This window comes from Anarhichas minor, unplaced genomic scaffold, assembly GCF_050575085.1.
Source record: "Anarhichas minor isolate MPS153535 unplaced genomic scaffold, ASM5057508v1 ptg000063l, whole genome shotgun sequence".
NCBI lineage: Eukaryota > Metazoa > Chordata > Actinopteri > Perciformes > Anarhichadidae > Anarhichas > Anarhichas minor.
The window spans coordinates 281870-299548 of NW_027466509.1; the positions used below are offsets into that span (position 1 = coordinate 281870).

At 42.2% G+C, this 17679-nt stretch overlaps 1 protein-coding gene across 1 annotated transcript; it reads right to left on the reverse strand.

Annotated features, from left to right (window-relative positions):
* Positions 1-3281: 3281 nt before the first annotated feature.
* ptar1 (protein prenyltransferase alpha subunit repeat containing 1) lies at positions 3282-17371 on the reverse strand. The gene is made up of 7 exons (XM_076078123.1): positions 17262-17371; positions 15309-15478; positions 12124-12190; positions 11660-11764; positions 9554-9797; positions 7840-8192; positions 3282-6623 (listed from the first exon to the last, which is right to left on the reverse strand). Exons 1-7 carry the CDS (start codon positions 17345-17347, stop codon positions 6251-6253), a joined length of 1398 nt encoding a protein of 465 aa, XP_075934238.1. The 5' UTR covers positions 17348-17371; the 3' UTR covers positions 3282-6250.
* Between the last annotated feature and the right edge of the window lie 308 nt (positions 17372-17679).

Below are 17679 nucleotides of genomic sequence, written 5' to 3' on the forward strand. Positions count from 1 at the left end.
TCAGTCTTCAGATCCTCAAGTTCAGCGGATTGTCTGCTAAGGTAAATATTGTATCCGAGTGTGACAGATGTCAACTAGTTTGATGTATAACTGATGTCTGGGTCTGGCTACATAGCCTATTGTATATACATGGTGATGGTTATAATATCAAGCTAGCGATCGATGCTAACATGCTAATGACGCTAGCATGCTGTCTAGTGAGTGTTTAGCAAGTTAACGTATCAGTGGAGTAGCTAGCTATAGGAAGAGGGAGATTGAGAGCTTGTATGTTCATGATAACTTTATCAAGAGACGTCTGACCATCTAATCTTGCACTGTATTACAAGTTATGCTGTATCTTCTCAATGTGAATGTCATATCAATTACTGGCAGATAATATAGTTCAGTTAGCAAGGCTGTGACAGTAGATGTCCATTTGTTAAAAAAAACATTAAATATCCAATTTATTTGATTTAAAAGGCATATTATGAAAGTATTCTTAGTTTTATTATTTCATACATTCTACAGTTGGCCAGGTGGACAACATGTCTCAGCAAGATGATGTTCAAGAAGGACCATCAACAAGCACAGATGTGCTTAGTTACACTGACATTCTGTGACTGTTCTTCCTTTTAGTGGGCTTCACCAGAGCTTTGTGTACATTATATATAATTATATTATTATATTATATAGCCCAAACCTGAATGCTCCGCTATACCAAATTGTGAGAAAACGGAAAATCCAGAAAAACGTATTTCCTATATTTTAAATACAAAATACATGCATTGTATTTTGTTACATTTTCTGGCACCAGTATTTTTTATTTTATTTTGATACATTTATTTATCAAAATACATTTTGATGTATTTTTGCCCATCTCTGATTGTACTTTCATAGCATGTTTGAGGAGATTACTGCAGCGATGATGATGTTGCTATGACTAAACAGACTCTAGTGTACGTACAGATTTCTAACCAACAGTATGTAAAGGAGTTAAAAACATGCAGCGTACACAATGCAGCAATATATATCCTAAAACGTCAGATATAATAGTAAAACACTGACGGGGTACTTTCACTTTCTGCACTTTTCTTGCTGATAACATACTTGACTAATGTTTTGAATGCAGGTATTTTACTCGTAGTGGATCGTTTCATCAGTATGGTATTAGTACTTTTACTGCAGTGAAGGATCTGAATACTTTTTCATCCACTAATTAATTGTCAGAGATTTAAGTTGGGCAAACGGTTAATATACAAACAGTGTTTCCTAACCTTGGCTCCAGAACCTTGACCGGGTCCAAATTGTTGCTCATATTATATACAACTACATTATATCAGTTATTATATACTTCTGTAAACACGATGGTATGATTACATATTATCATGTTTTAATCAATTAATTAAGATCAAAGAGTTTCTTTGAGCTATTTGTCACAAGAGGTTTGAGTATCAAACACACATTGTGTGTCATAGAATGATGGAGTGAATTTAAACCAATCTGAGCAATTTGACTCCAATTTATTTACAAGAGAAACACATTTTTAACTAGAAAATGCATTTCAGCTGAAAATGCATTGGAATGCTGAAAGCTGAAATTAATTGTAAAAAAATTGCTGAAAATTAAGAAATGGGAGACTACCCGTCTGAAAAATGTTGAAGCTTGAAAGCATTTAAACTGCACTGCTGAAAACCCTTCTAGTTGAAATGTCTAACTATGGTGTCTGTAGCTGAAAGTATGAGAAGAAGAAGGCTTTGAAAGTTGAAGTAACAGAAGAAACAGGATTTGAAGATTTTCTCCATAGAGATCCCATTCAAAAACAATTGCAAATAGCTTAATATTTCAAAGAATTTAAAGATTACAAATATGAAAAGTCATTTCACCCCTCTCCTGAAAGAGCTGAACATTTTGATATTCGAATGGTTTCTGTGGCTTAAAAAATGTCAGCAGTAGTGGTATTTGTAGTAGTAGTACTAGAAGTTGTAGTTGTAGTAGAAGTATTATTATTAGTAGTAGAAGTATTAGTAGCATGAGAATAAGTAGTAGTAGTAGTGATATTTGTAGTTGCAGTAGAAGTATTAGTATTAGTGGAAGTATTAGTGATTAGAAGTAGTAGTATCAGTAGTCGTAGTAATAGCTAGTAGTAGTGGTCGTAGTAGTATTAGTAGTAGTAGTTTCTAGTATTACTACTACTACTACTACTACTACTGCAACTTTTGCTGTTGCTACTATTACTACTACTACTGCTACTACCATCAATATTATTACTACCACTATTACTTATACAACTGCTACTACTACTGCTATTCCTGCTACTACCAGTACTAACACTAGTACTGCTATTAGTAAGACTGCTACTAGTACTTCTACTCCTGCTATTACTGCTACTTCAAAAACTGACTTTACTATACTTCTTCTACTACTGTTATATTAAATACTACGACCACTACTACAGCTATTACTACGACTACTGATACTACTACTTCTTCTAATTACTAATACTTCTACAACTTCTAGTACTACTACAACAAATATCACTACCGCTGAAAATTGTTAAGCTACAGAAACCGTTCGAATATCAAAATGTTCAGCTCTTTCAGGAGGTGTGGTTTTCATAGTTGTAATCTTTAAACTTTTTGAATTATTAAGCTTTTTGCAATTGTTTTTGAATATGATATCTATTTTCAGCAATGTTTTTGCAATTAATTTCAGTTTTCAGCATTCCAACGCATTTTCAGCAGGAAATGCATTTTCTAGTTCCAACAATTATTGTATTTTAAAACATTAGTAACACACTTAGTATTTCATCAGCCTCTCCAGTCTGAACAGTGTTTAGTTCTAACAAACCTAGCGTCTGTCAGAGTGACGTCAGAGTGATATCCGACCAATCTAAAAACGATTGTAACAAATTAAATTTAGATAGACAATGGTGACTGGGTCCGCCCACTTAATGTCAAAAAGAAAATCTACTCGCGAGCGAGCGAGCAGGTGAAAACTTCGCGAGCAGAAGAGCAGTGATAGTAGTCGCGCGCTACGGGACGCCCTCGTGCTCAAAGCATGGTTTTCTCCTCGCAGGCTGCAATTTTGCTCTCGCGAGCAGAGATATTCTGCGCAGAGTGACGTGAAAGCTCCCGCCAAAGTAAAATACGCGCGCGGCTGTTTAATTTGCACGCGCGGATCTCATTTGCGCTCTCGGATTTTGACAGTGATTAGCCGTCATATTGCCTCCAGTCCTCCAGTCCTCCCGCACCACAATACAAACAGTACTAAACAGTAAAGCGTGGGAAGTACTTTTCTGCAAGTTTAAATTAACTTCTTATTTATTTATATGAAAATGTATATAATAATTTACAGCCCCAAGAGACTTTACTTGTGTAATTTACTTGTCTACATTTTACATTTGTTTTTTTACACCATGATACAAGGCATTTCATTTATTTTTCAGCCGTGTGTGTGTGTGTCAACATATGCCCCAGCACAGTAGTTTATTAAGTGACCGTGACACACCCCCCCCCCCCTCCCCCCCCCCCCCCACACACACACACACCTAAATACCCTTATCCCAGATGAGCTTTATTTTCTAGGTAAGCAGACAAAACAGTGAAAGTGAAGATGAAAGACTTTACCTCTATAAATAAATAGAGAATGACTGAGATGCTATGGGGATTATTCATGAAGGACGTACCCTCCACTGAAGTACACTGAAGAATAAATTAGAAAAAACAAAAACAGAAGCTACATTATTCTTTTTAAAAGCTTGTTGAACCTTTAAAAAAAAACACATTTCTGCATAGATAGTCTTGTATTCAAAGTTTGTGTTCTAGGTCTGCACCGTTAAACCCCCCCCATACAGTTCTGATATGCACCCGTTCTCGAACAAACCTAAAGAATACATGGCTCAAAAATACTAGTTTGAAGATTATCTATGATCATGTACACAGTGATTTTGAGGTGATAAAGCGCATTACTTCACAACTCTTAACATTGTAGTTCCTAAAAGAAGCGGAGTACAACGTGGTAAGGGTTACATGGAAGCACATGGAGACATGTGATGGGGTCATTCTGGCTAGCAAGCCTGTGCACAGTGGCCACTAAAACCATTTTTGTTGTTCCCCTCGAATCCACCTTCACGTCTTTAAGAATGAGCCAATGCTGGCGATCCGATCGTACCTCTATATACAGATGTGATGGCGCCCAGACTGCATCAAGGGCCCACCGATGGGCCAGAACAAAACCACGGACCCGTTTCAAACTGCCCCTTTGAATCCTGTGTTCTAGGAAACTACCTGGAACACTTCGGATTTGTTGTGATCAAATTGGAGAACACCCTTCTTTCCTTATCAACAGAGATGAGACGATGTCATGGAAGGAGCTTTCATTTTCACCTTCTACATTATAGAGAGGCGAAGGCAAAGACCTGCCCCTTCTGGTGGAAAACCATGGGATCTTATTTTGAAGAAAACAAATGTGGGTAGTCAACGGCAAGAGATAAATAATATGTTGTTAGAATTGTGCCATTAATACACATATGATGTTTGACAATTAAAAAGATGATTTGACGTCAAAAGACTTCAGTTTGTTGTAAAGACTGTTGATGTTTAAGACTTTAAACGTTATTAGAGACACTACACAGGCATTGGCTGAGAGTGCCGTCTCTCTCTCTGAAGTGGTGTGTTTGGTACCAGGATGTACTCGCACCAACGAGACTCGCTCGTTCTTTCCATTCCCGGCGGACAAAAAGTCGCTGGACGGAACACATCAGTTAAGATAACGTTACATTTGCATACAGTTACATATGCGTGTAACGTAGCTAAGTTAGCTAGCTAACTGTTGGCGACGTTTATCGCGCGAGACAAGCGCTTTCACACAAAACTAAATGGTACGATGACAAACAGGGACTTTCTGGACATGCTAAATTATCTTTTCAATTCACAAACATCCGCCGTTGACTATAGCACGTATTTTTCCCGAAATAAGGTGGGGACTCGGAAGGGGAGGGACTTCGCCTCTCGTTTGAAGGGATGGACTGTGCAGATACAGCGTGTCACAACTTTTAAGTGCTATAAATTATTCCTCAACAAAACAAAAAAGACAACATAGATGTTGACCTTTTAGATGTTTACCTCTATTTTTGTACAACGTAGTGACATAAAAGTAGCTAGGACTATTGCTAACTAGCCCGGCGCAAAGTAACAGACGTCATTTCAAAAAAAGTAGTTTACCCCACAGAACAATGATTGATTATAATCATCAAATAGTCCAAAGTGCTGCTCAGTTTTCTGTAACGGGTGAAGTAGAAACGGCAGCATGTAGCACCAGTGAATGTCGGGGAGACTCTGTCCTTCGAAGTGGAGCATCAGTACCGCTGCTGTAGATTTAGTGCGTCAGGTTTAGCAGAAGGTAAGACAAGTCAGCCAAGACTTTCCACGTAGCAGACATAACCTGTTATTTAGCTGACGACTAGCTGTTTGGCTTTCTGTTGCAAGCTACTGTAACTTAGCTACATAGTTGGGACTTACTGACAGCGTTAACTAGTGAAGACCTGACCCAGGAGCAGCGACCAAGGACCAGGACCAGGACCAAATGTTACCGCCTTCAGAATGGAACATTTAAAGAACTTCAGAGGAAAAAAACAAACCAGGAGTCTGGCTGTGCTTAAAACCTGCCACTGCAACAAGCGAGTGGATTTTAACACATTCGTCTAAATAGTTATGAATGTGAAGCTGGAGTGAAGCTAAAAACACCCTTTTTTAAATGTGTTTGTATTTCATTGCTTTTTAACGTTCAGTGTAAATTCTGCTCTGCTCTCACCTTTGCAAAGTCCCTCCTCCTGTGGCAGCGTCATTTACTTTCTATGCTGACTTATATGAACAGAGATTAAGTAACACGTATAGATGTAAAAAAAAAAAAAAAAAGATTAAAATAATAAATTCAGTGTTCAGTTGACCTGAGGCATCGAGACACCTGGAATAAGAAGAGAATCTACCGACAGACACAGAGCGGGCCTATTGGCTCCGTTTGTGCAGATTTCCATTCTGAAGGGGGTACCGGCTCAGATGAAGCTCCAGAGAATCCAGATGTTTCAACGGTCAGACTCTTAAGGACCCCGTCCTCTCTGCTCACGGCCCCGCTGCCCCAGAGACTAGTTTCTAAAGTCAGCACTTTGAGTTAAAGTCAGCGCTACAGGTAGGTAAGCTGATCCTACATCTGTGTCTAAAGGCAACTTCCAACGTTGACAAAGACTGAGGGGGCTAACTGTTCTCCCTCCCTCTCAAGGCTGCTGACCGATGACAGTGTCCAACCACTTCTTGTACGCCAGGGCGAAACGTCTCTGCTCGGGGTGACAGCAGCCGTCCAGGATGGCGCTCACAAAGCCGTGCTCGGAGGGCAGGGCGGGGGCGCTGGGCGGCTGGACGCCCCGCTTCAGCCGCTTGCTGTCACGCGGGTCCGGCAGGGATACCCCGTCCACCTCCATGGCTGCGTGCCTCTGTCCGTTCACACCCTCTCCCCCCGGGCTTTGGGCACAGGCCTTCGGCGGGCCCGGGTCGCCGTTGTTGAGGCAGTCCGGCTCGCTGCCTCCGTTGCTGCCGCAGCGGTGCTGGTGTTCCCTCCTCCAGTGGTGCCACAAGTAGTAGACGTGCCGCCTGGAAAGGGTGGAAAGACACATCGCACAGCTAGTTATTGGAATGTTCTCTGGTTTGGATCCACTTAAAGCCTGGATGTGAGAATGTGCTGCCTGCTATCGGTAATATATGAAGAAAAAAGATTGAAGTGGGAATTTTTACAAGGAAAAACTTGGGATATTCTCTGAGATTAAAGTGGCAGTTTACTAGCAAATGTCCTTGTTTCTGAATCAGGCGACAGGAAATGCATCGTGCGCATAAGATTGTGGTAGTACTGGGAGCGCTAAGGATACACAGGAGCAGGGATTTGATGACCTAGCATCCTTGAAAGGCAGCCGTTGAAGGATCCTTCCTTGACTCTAGAAATCAAGTCTGGCCTTAAAAGCCCAACTTTGGTTCCTCTGCCACTTTCTAATGCCACCACTCCTTCATATACACTGGTATGAACTACTGCGTATTTGAAGGAGTTTGCCTACCTGACCGTAGAGGAGAATAAAGCTTCTTGTGCGTTTCAGTCTGTAAATAGCTATTCACATTTAAAACCATGCCTGTTCCTGACTGATCATAACTTTTTTTAATGAGGAATCATTACAACTCTTATGACTTGTGACACGCTCTCTGTGAGGTTTATCACGACACGCCACAATGGTGGTTAAATGTAATAAACAAGGTTATTTTAAGAGGCTCATCTAGCGCATTTAAATTATGTAGAAAAAAAACCTCTGCCAAAATAAAACCAGTGAGTCACTCGCCCCACATGATGTGAATCTACTCAATGACCTCAACGTCTAACAGACGACCACATGACCACTGATGAGTGACCGCTGAGTGGAACATCTGTGTTGTTGCTTAATGCAGTTCTATCTACAAAGTATCACATTTGAAAAAATGTATCCTGTATTTTGTATGAAAAATCTTACTTGAACAAGTGACTGTAGTTGCCAGACAATCTAGTGGAGTAAAGTAGCATACAATGGAAGAAGCAGCTAAAGATTTTACTTAAAGAGTAAATCTACTTAGTTACATTCCACCACTGCTTAAACCCACAACACCTTAAAACACCAACAAAGAAGAGCTCTCTGACGCAGGAGATCCTTTTTAATGCCTACCGGTTGAACATTAACTGACACAACAACGCTCATAAACACTCACGCTTCACCGCGGTGCTGTACCGTGCTTCTGTTGCAGCGCGACATATTTGAACAGTCTTTTGTTACGTTCACCTCTACGGCCTCACCTGTGACTCCAGAGCGTCTCGTGACCGGGGAAGGACCGGATCAGGTCAGAGCACAGCTCCACCTCCTGGTGGAAGAGCTGAAGGACCGCGGTGGAGCCGAGCTGCCTCTCCTCCTCGCCCGCTGCCTCTGCTCCCGACAGCTCCCCGTTAGCCCGGTCGTGGCCGTGGTGCGGGGGGCTGCTGCTGGGGACTGCACTGCACCGGTGCTGGGGTGAACCGGTGGTGGAAGCTGGAGTCTGGGAGAGCTCAGTGATCAGCTCCTTGAGGAGGAACTGGCGGTAGTGGAAGCCGCTGTGGTCAGACACGTGCATGGACACCCAGAGGCGCATAGAGGACAGCTCATCGTGGAACACCTGATAGGAAACATGGCAGCGTGTGAAGCACTAACATGAAGGAAACCCAACACACATTTAGCTGCTTGTTGTGTTAATTTAGCCATTAGGCCATCTTAATTAATTTAGATGGCCCATATAATACAGCGTGTTCAGTAATTGATGCACAACATATGTTGGCAGATTGCCGGACTGCATTCTGACTTTTACTCAACAATTCAAGCTTGGCATCAGGCCGATTGTAGGTTTAAAGACATACAAAATAAAATAAATCAGAGGTAATAAAACGAGAAACAAATCATCATTTTACAAAGATGAAACGTTTTAAGATTAAAGTGAAAGAAAGGAATACTCTCTTAAATTATAGTCATACATTGACAAGAAAAAAATAATAATACTCCCGAGGCGCTGCAATAACAAGACAATGGATATCTCTTTGATATTGATTCATTTCTTATTGTCTGTATGAAACCACAGACTCGACTCAATTGTTTCATTGTCGGGAATAATCTTTATATTTGTTTTCCAGCACTCAAAACATGAAAGATCAAAGACATTTTCCTCACAATTAGCAGTATTTTCTACTTAATGTATTAAGCACGTAGGCAACATGTTTCATACCTCTTGTGAATATAATCAAATTCATCTTATTTTCAGAGATTATGTATTTTATATATTTTCCCTTTGTTAACACCTTATATTGACAAAACGGACGTCACCCGTGAATCCTTCCGTTAACCTCGCTCTTTCACTCAGCTCAGTCTGGGCCATTTGAATGCATTAGTTATTATGTATGGGTGTACTACAATTGAAACACAATTCTTCTAGCAAATCTACGACTTTATCTCAGAGAATATCAAAGTTATTTCTGGTAAATTCATGAGGTTTCCTCTGAATATCACCCCACGGTTATAGTGTTTCTTCCTACAATGGCTCCGATACGCTGTCGTACATTGTTGACATTGGCAGGGGGTGAAGACGTCATACAAGCTGTAAAAGTTAAAAGCTTATTGGTCATTGATTTGAAGTGAATGCTCCTCGTCAACTTAGCACTTCCAGATTGATCGGCAGTATAAAAGCTCAAAGTTACAGCAGGTTGTGTGGAACAGTGGTGCAACAGATGCTAAAGAACTCAGGGTTCAGATCCTAATAATGGATCAGACTCACGGAAGGGAGCAAATAGAACTTTTAGAGATTCCCCGATCGTGTTGTTTTGCTGCCGATACTAATCATTGATGATCCATATTGGCAGATACAGATCCCTTTGTTGTTTGATTATTGCAGCTTTTTTTTTTACCGTCCAAAGAATCTATCAAAGATGTTAAATGTTATGCTTTTACTTTGTTATAGTAATTTCCGGCGTCACCTCTTCCTCGTCCTACCTTGACGTTGCCCTTGGCCATGTGCTGCAGCACCCAGATGCGGTGGGACCAGGCGTTGTAGTTGCTGGGATAGCGGCAGGCGGCGTCGGAGCACACCTTCATCTCTTGATGGAGCGTACTGGCCAGCTGGTCACTGAGCCGCTGGCTCCGGTCCGCGTCGGCCTGCTCCGCGTCGCCCTGCGGAAGCTTCCGGCTGCGGCCCACGGCGGAGAACTGACGCAGGATCTGCTGCAGCACCCAGCGTCTGCGGGGAGACAGCGGCTTTACAAAGACAATCGCACTCCTGGGGCTGTAGAGTCACAATTGCTTGCACCAGTCAGAAGACATCTTGTATTCATAACACCAGATGGCAGTTATAAGAGTAAAGCTTGAATGTGGAACATGATACAGAGAACACGTTAGGAGGGGACAGCGACTGTCACAGGAGCAGCCGGCTTTTATTTAAATTCCCCCCCGCAGAATATTTCACCAAGATGTTCAACATTTCTCACACTAAACCACCACAACACCCCACATAGGTCTACATGTCTGTTACGAGTCTTTACAAGTCCTGCTGGTCTTTATGGAAACTATGGACCCAACAACACATTGCCACAACGGGAACTTCTCCAGGGGCCAGGGAACCTTGCCCGTGTTTCAAATGGCAACCAGTCCTGGACCCACAATAGTCCCGTTCTGGCCGCAACGCTTCCTGATGGAGCCGGGACTGTTGGGGCGGAGTGTCAGGCCTGCATGTTGCTGATTGGTCAAACACTAAACTAGTAGTTGCGTTAGACTTTCTCGTTGCCCGTCACTTTTGTGTTTTTTGTATAACAAATATACCGAAACGAGGTTATAGATTGTATATTTATCAGGAAACAAATATGAACAGAGACGCGACACCGATCGTGCCGTCACTTTTCATGTCAACACACACAAAGCAGATAGATGATCCTTTGCCTTCTGTATCTCCCTCGGACAGACGACCCCTCGTGGCCGTCTTAATTTAGTTCTGAAGGCTGAACCTGGAGACCGGACTCACCAGACTTTCACAACGTGGGATTTCCCCATCCTGCAAGCGCTCGCTTCAACGGAGAAAATGGCGCTTCATGCGCTCCCCTGCACTGGCATGTGCTCCAAGGTCTCCAGTCCGTGAAAGTGACGGACAGCCTTCAGACTTTCCCATCATTGTTAAAAAAACTCCATCAATCACGGAGAATATTCGGTAAACGCGACCACTGGGGGCTACTACAGTTCATGCACAGCTTCGCTCTCAAAATAAGGTGAAAATATAGAACGAGCGGTTGGCACTTCTAACGATTATTCAAGACAAAGTTTTGTCCTGACAGAGAGAGATAAGGAGTGTGTGTGTGTGTGTGTGTGTGTGTGTGTGTGTGTGTGTGTGTGTGTGAGAGACAGAATGAGCTCAGAGTACAACTGAAGCTGCGATGAAGAGGGAAAAGTAATTAAACAAGAAACAAAACTCAATTTGCCGATCGTTTCCTCCGTTTATGGTTACATTGTAAAGCGGTCAGCCTTGCCCGGGACACCGTCTTTAGTTCCGAGAGATGATGGAAGTAGCCAAGGAGTGAGCCAGCTCGCTTCTATCTTGCAAGGTACCGATCGTGCACTCGTGAGAAAACGGTGGCTGGTGAAGACAAAGTTTATGAGGAGAAGCGCCTGCGAGCCTTTCACCTATCCTGGGACCAGGAGTGTAGTTCGGTGGCGTGCAGTGGAACCAAAATCTTTTCAGCAGGGCCCCCTGTTGTGATAGCGCACCTTTTCTTTTTTTAGACTGTTATAGTTTCCCCATCATTCAGTCTGCTATTTCAATCTCTCTTGTCAGCTAACATCAAAGGACACAGACGACAGGAAATAATGAATTAGAAACTCTCAAAACCAAACTGCCGTGTCATTTCCTTTATAATGGTATAAAAAAGAGAACGGACCATTAATGACCCATTGTTGTGTAAAAGGAACAGGCACACCTCACATAGAAAAAGCTAATACATATCTCTGTGGTGCATATCTAGCACCAACGTGCTCTCGGCCCATGCGTTACGTGTTCCATGTAGCCTGCACGTAGCGTGTGGAAGTAGAATATGACAGAGTTTAGAGAAGTCTTACCGGTGTATCCACGTCTCCGGGCTCTTGGGGAATTTGGTGAGGGCCAGCTTGCCCAGGTAGAGGTCCTTCTCTGGGTTGAGAGCTCCGCACTGCAGCAGCTCCTTTCTGCAACGACAATCGGCCACACAATACAATTATTCTGTCTGTATACATCATATTGTTTTAGTTCGTTATATTTTAGTTATTGTGGATTTTTACTTTTTCTTAGTTAATATCCATTTACTGCGCATTACTTATTTATGATACTTTTTGCTACATTGTTTTTTACTAAGTCACTTGTTCGCACTATGCTGCTGTAATCCTGTCAACTAATAACGCGTTCTCTTATCACGTTAGACCCACGCGCGCTTTAGCCACACGTTGAGCTGCGATCATGTTGCATTTCCACAGAAGCGGTTCAAGACCACAAACGGCTGACGTCCATGACACAATGTTTCTGCAGCTGTGACTGGGTGCGTCTGTACCTGACGTTCCATGCGGTGGTGAAGTCCGGGTTCAGCAGCAACAGGGTGCAGGTGATGTCCGCTAAAGCTGAGGGACACACAAACATGAGCTGTAAGCTTCTCTGGTTGTCAACATGATGGATCTCACGTTCCCACGTCGTTTATCAGCTCATTCATGCTACACAGGAACAACACCACCTGTCACTCGCTACCCGATCTACTTTATAAACATATACTACTTAATAATACTTCACAGTGTATCTGTGCATTTATATTTTGGATTAAGAATCTGAATCTTCAAAGTAGCCGAAATAGTAACTTATATTGTCAAATAAATGTACAGTAGTTGAGTAGCCTAAATGTACTTAATTACATTCAACCACTGGGAGAACAAGAGCACAAAGTTCTTCATGGATCTTTTTAGTTTTGCTCTCAAAGTGCACCAGACTGATGCATTTAACTCTAAAATGTACACATCGTCTCCCGGGGAGCATGCCCCCGGAGGTTCCGCCCACAACAGTCTCACTAAATCCTAGTAGTGCATCACTAATTCATAGGCATCGAGTGTGTGAGCGTGAACATAGCAAAAATGCCATATTCCAATTTGCCAAAAATAGCTTTTTATGTTTATTTTGAATTAATTTAGGCTACCAGTCACAGTGCACAGGGACAATTTAATGCATCTCGAGTAATCGATTGGTTAGGTAGAATGTCAGTCGTCCAAGGTTTTCTTTGGTTGACTACGGCCCTAGAAATGTAACCTCTGAGGTTTCAGTGTCTCGCTGAAGGACCGGAGGAAACCATCAGCCTGGTGGTTAGAGGACAACCTGCTCTCCCCACTGAGCCACAGCCCATAAGCAGCAGACCGTTTCATTTTTTTTAACATTTTAAAATTAGGAATAGGAAATAGACTAGTCTGGAGAAACAAATCATTTTTCCACACTCTTTTCTTAATCACATACTTATCCAGAACTAGAAATAACTAAAATCACATTCCATATTTCTCCATACTGTGAAGGAACCCTGTCGTCTGCCTGTATCCTTCAGGAACGATGTGGTGGCGACGGATGTTGTGACGGATGTTGTGACGGATGTTGTGACGGATGTTGTGACGGATGTTGTGACCGATGTTGTGACCGATGTTGTGACCGATGTTGTGATTGTGATAGATGTGATAGATGTTGTGACAGATGTGACCGATGTGACAGATGTGGTTGTGATAGACGTGATAGATGTGGTTGTGATAGACGTGATAGATGTGACAGATGTTGTGACAGATGTGGTTGTGATAGATGTTGTGGTTGTGACAGATGTGATGGATGTTGTGACAGATGTGACAGATGTTGTGACAGATGTTGTGACAGATGTGACAGATGTTGTGACAGATGTTGTGATGGATGTTGTGATGGATGTTGTGACAGATGTGATAGATGTTGTGGTTGTGATAGATGTGACAGATGTGACAGATGTGGTTGTGATAGATGTGACAGATGTGATAGATGTTGTGATAGATGTTGTGGTTGTGATAAATGTGACAGATGTGATAGATGTGACAGATGTGACAGATGTTGTGGTTGTGATAGATGTGACAGATGTGATAGATGTGGTTGTGACAGATGTGATAGATGTTGTGATAGATATTGTGGTTGTGATGGATGTTGTGACAGATGTGATAGATGTTGTGACAGATGTGGTTGTGATGGATTTGGGACAGATGTGGTTGTGATGGATGTTGTGACAGATGTGATAGATGTGATTGTGATGGATGTTGTGACAGATGTGATTGTGATGGATGTTGTGACAGATGTGATAGATGTTATGGTTGTGATAAATGTGATAGATGTTGTGATAGATGTGGTTGTGATGGATGTTGTGACAGATGTGATAGATGTTGACAGATGTGATAGATGTTGACAGATGTGATAGATGTTGACAGATGTGATAGATGTTGTGACAGATGTGACAGATGGATGTTGTGACAGATGTGACAGATGGATGTTGTGGTTGTGATGGATGTTGTGATAGATGTGATAGATGTTGTGATAGATGTGACAGATGTGGTTGTGATGGATGTTGTGACAGATGTGACAGATGTGGTTGTGATGGATGTTGTGACAGATGTGGTTGTGATAGATGTGACAGATGTGATGGATGTTGTGACAGATGTTGTGACAGATGTTGTGACAGATGTGATAGATGTTGACAGATGTGATAGATGTTGTGGTTGTGACAGATGTGATAGATGTTGTGATAGATGTGGTTGTGATAAATGTGACAGATGTGACAGATGTTGTGGTTGTGATAGATGTGACAGATGTGATAGATGTTGTGATAGATATTGTGGTTGTGATGGATGTTGTGACAGATGTGATAGATGTTGTGATAGATATTGTGGTTGTGATGGATGTTGTGACAGATGTGATAGATGTTGTGACAGATGTGGTTGTGATGGATGTTGTGACAGATGTGGTTGTGATGGATGTTGTGACAGATGTGATAGATGTGATTGTGATGGATGTTGTGACAGATGTGATAGATGTGATTGTGATGGATGTTGTGACAGATGTGATAGATGTTATGGTTGTGATAAATGTGATAGATGTTGTGATAGATGTGGTTGTGATGGATGTTGTGACAGATGTGATAGATGTTGACAGATGTGATAGATGTTGACAGATGTGATAGATGTTGACAGATGTGATAGATGTTGTGACAGATGTGACAGATGGATGTTGTGACAGATGTGACAGATGTATGTTGTGGTTGTGATGGATGTTGTGATAGATGTGATAGATGTTGTGATAGATGTGACAGATGTGGTTGTGATGAATGTTGTGACAGATGTGACAGATGTTGTGGTTGTGATGGATGTTGTGACAGATGTGACAGATGTGGTTGTGATAGATGTTGTGGTTGTGATAGATGTGACAGATGTGATGGATGTTGTGACAGATGTGATGGATGTTGTGAGAGATTTGACAGATGTTGTGACAGATGTGATAGATGTGATAGATGTGGTTGTGATAGATGTGACAGATGTGATAGATGTGATAGATGTTGTGGTTGTGATAGATGTTGTGACAGATGTGATAGATGTTGTGACAGATGTGATAGATGTTGTGGTTGTGATAGATGTTGTGACAGATGTGATAGATGTTGTGGTTGTGATGGATGTTGTGATAGATGTGGTGTAGGAGTTCAGTTACCTTCCCTGTCCAGCCAATGCTTGCGCTGGCGGTACAGCAGCAGCTTGTTGTGGACATATGGCAGCAGGAACTTGACGCACCAGCTCTCGACGCCCAGCTTGTTCTCCACCAGCACGATGGGACTGCGGTTGTAGCGGGCCTCCGGACACGGGATCACACCAATTTCATCACTGAGGGAGCAGATGCCGAGAATGAGGACTGAGGGAGGTTTTTTTTACTTGACGGGTATGGACACGGAAGAATTGCGGCACATTCTCAGGAATATCCTGACATCTTCTGTTCATTTCACCTGGCTCTATAGTCCAGGTTGAATCTTTACTTTATTTGAATTGTTGTTAAGAATGCTTCTTTTGTTTAGGACCTGTAGTTGTGCGAGAGGAGTCAGAAATTAATCTTCCTCAGACTGTATAGTATTCATTTTGAGGTATATCAGAGTGTGATTAATGCCTGAAGAGTCTTGGCTGTAAATCCATAAATAAGTATATGTAAGGAAAGAACCGTCAACTACAACTATGGTGTTATCGTTGATATATATATATATATATATATATATATATATATATATATATACACACATATACACACACACACACACAGGACAAGTCAAAGTAATATCTGCTTCTATGGCCTGTGGAAACTTACAAAGTTGCATCGGCCAGCGTTTTCTCAGCGTTGGTTTGTGGACGTGGGTCGTAGCAAGTTACAATTTGGTCCTAAATGTCACATGGTTTGTGACATGTCCGTTCTCTCACGGTTGTTATGCAGGACAGCCCAAAATCACACACTGTCTTGAGCCACTCAAGTCCTGAGCCCTGGTCTCCACAGCGTATCCATTCATTTGACGGAGGTATACTTTGTGCCATATCTCACTAGTGCTGTGTTCTATCGTTCCAATTATTCATGAAAATTTGTTCTTATTGTATCTCATATTATGGTTTTCTCTTCTACTTGGTGCTTTTAAATAGTGAATTTTAAATACCACTGTATTGGGGTATTGCAGTTTTAACACATGGAGTAAATGGTAAATGGACTTGCACATGTATAGCACGTTTCTAGTCTTCCGACCACTCAAAGCGCTCCAACACTACATGTCATCATTCACCCATTCACCCACGCAAGGTCAGCACTATTTGTGGTCAAGTGTCTTGCCCAAGGACACATCGACGTGGACTAGCGGAGCAGGGGATCGAACCGCCGATCCTCTGATTGAAGGACTGCTCTACCACTGAGCCTCCGAGTACAATGGAATAGAGCGATGTTCTTCTGGTGACTTTAGTTACATTACCAGTAATGTTTTGATAGTTAGGTCTTACAGTAGTTTATTCTTGGGGTCCCTGTAGTCCTCGGACGTGTTGGTAGGATGAGGGTTACAGCACTGCTTCATTGGCATTATAAATAGATGAGAAGCTAGTGACGGTAGCTTGTGAAAGCATACAGTTAGCATGTGCTAACCCTGACGCCGGTGTACCCCTCCTAAAGGGACTGAAGCAGCCATATAAGAAGGGGGGAGTACTGTCGACATTACAAAGAAGACACCTTTTAATTTGATGGATAAATGAATGAATGCATTAAGGCGCTAACGGTACTGGCCCGTGCCAAATGTGGCACAGTTTTGACAGCCGCCTTACGTCAAAGGGCGAGCTAACGTTAACTAGTCACACCAAATAAAGCAACGTTTCCTGAATTTCCTTATTTAACACGGAGATAGTATCCGCGGGGGGGGGGGGGGGGGGGGCTACAAACCACTTCCTCAAGCCTTTACAGAATAAACAAACACACAGCAGGGCCAGCTAGCTAAACTGTCAACTTTCCCTGGACCGCTCTAACTCCAGGTGATAGTCCGAGCCCGCACAGTTGAAAGGCTCGTTCAAGCTGCTGTTGGGTTTAGGGTCCACTGGATTAGACAGACTCCGCTCCAGCCTGTCCGGTATGTTCACGGTCAACTATACTTACATGTTGGGGTTTCTCTTGAAGGCGTTGGTGATGTCTTTGACAACTCTCTGGACCAAGACGTCCACCTCCTCCTCCGACTCCGCCATCTTTGTGGCATGACGTAACACGGATCAAAAAGTTTTTCCGGGTAAAAAAAAGCAAACAATACTACGGAAGCCCGGAGAGAACTGGTTGAACTATTTAAATGCGTGGTTGTCTTGCTATGTAATATTTATGTATATAGAATAAAATAACATACATATGACCTATATCATATGCTTGATTCCGTTTGACATTTGTTTAGTGTAGTCATTTATTAAAATGTTTTACATGACATGATATTATTATACTGTAAAATATGTTGCATGCTGTCTGTAACAGCTGCTCTTCTTTGTCACAGTAGTGGAGCTGGTTGGATGGTATAATTATAATTATTATT

Excerpts from the sequence above, each read along its gene's own strand:
- ptar1 (XM_076078123.1), bottom strand. The coding sequence starts at position 17,347 with ATGGCGGAGTCGGAGGAGGAGGTGGACGTCTTGGTCCAGAGAGTTGTC. Across the intron at positions 15,479-17,261 it reads TTCAAGAGAAACCCCAACAT|TGATGAAATTGGTGTGATCC; the intron begins GTAAGTATAGTT and ends CTGCTCCCTCAG. Across the intron at positions 8,193-9,553 it reads TGGCCAAGGGCAACGTCAAG|GTGTTCCACGATGAGCTGTC; the intron begins GTAGGACGAGGA and ends GTTTCCTATCAG.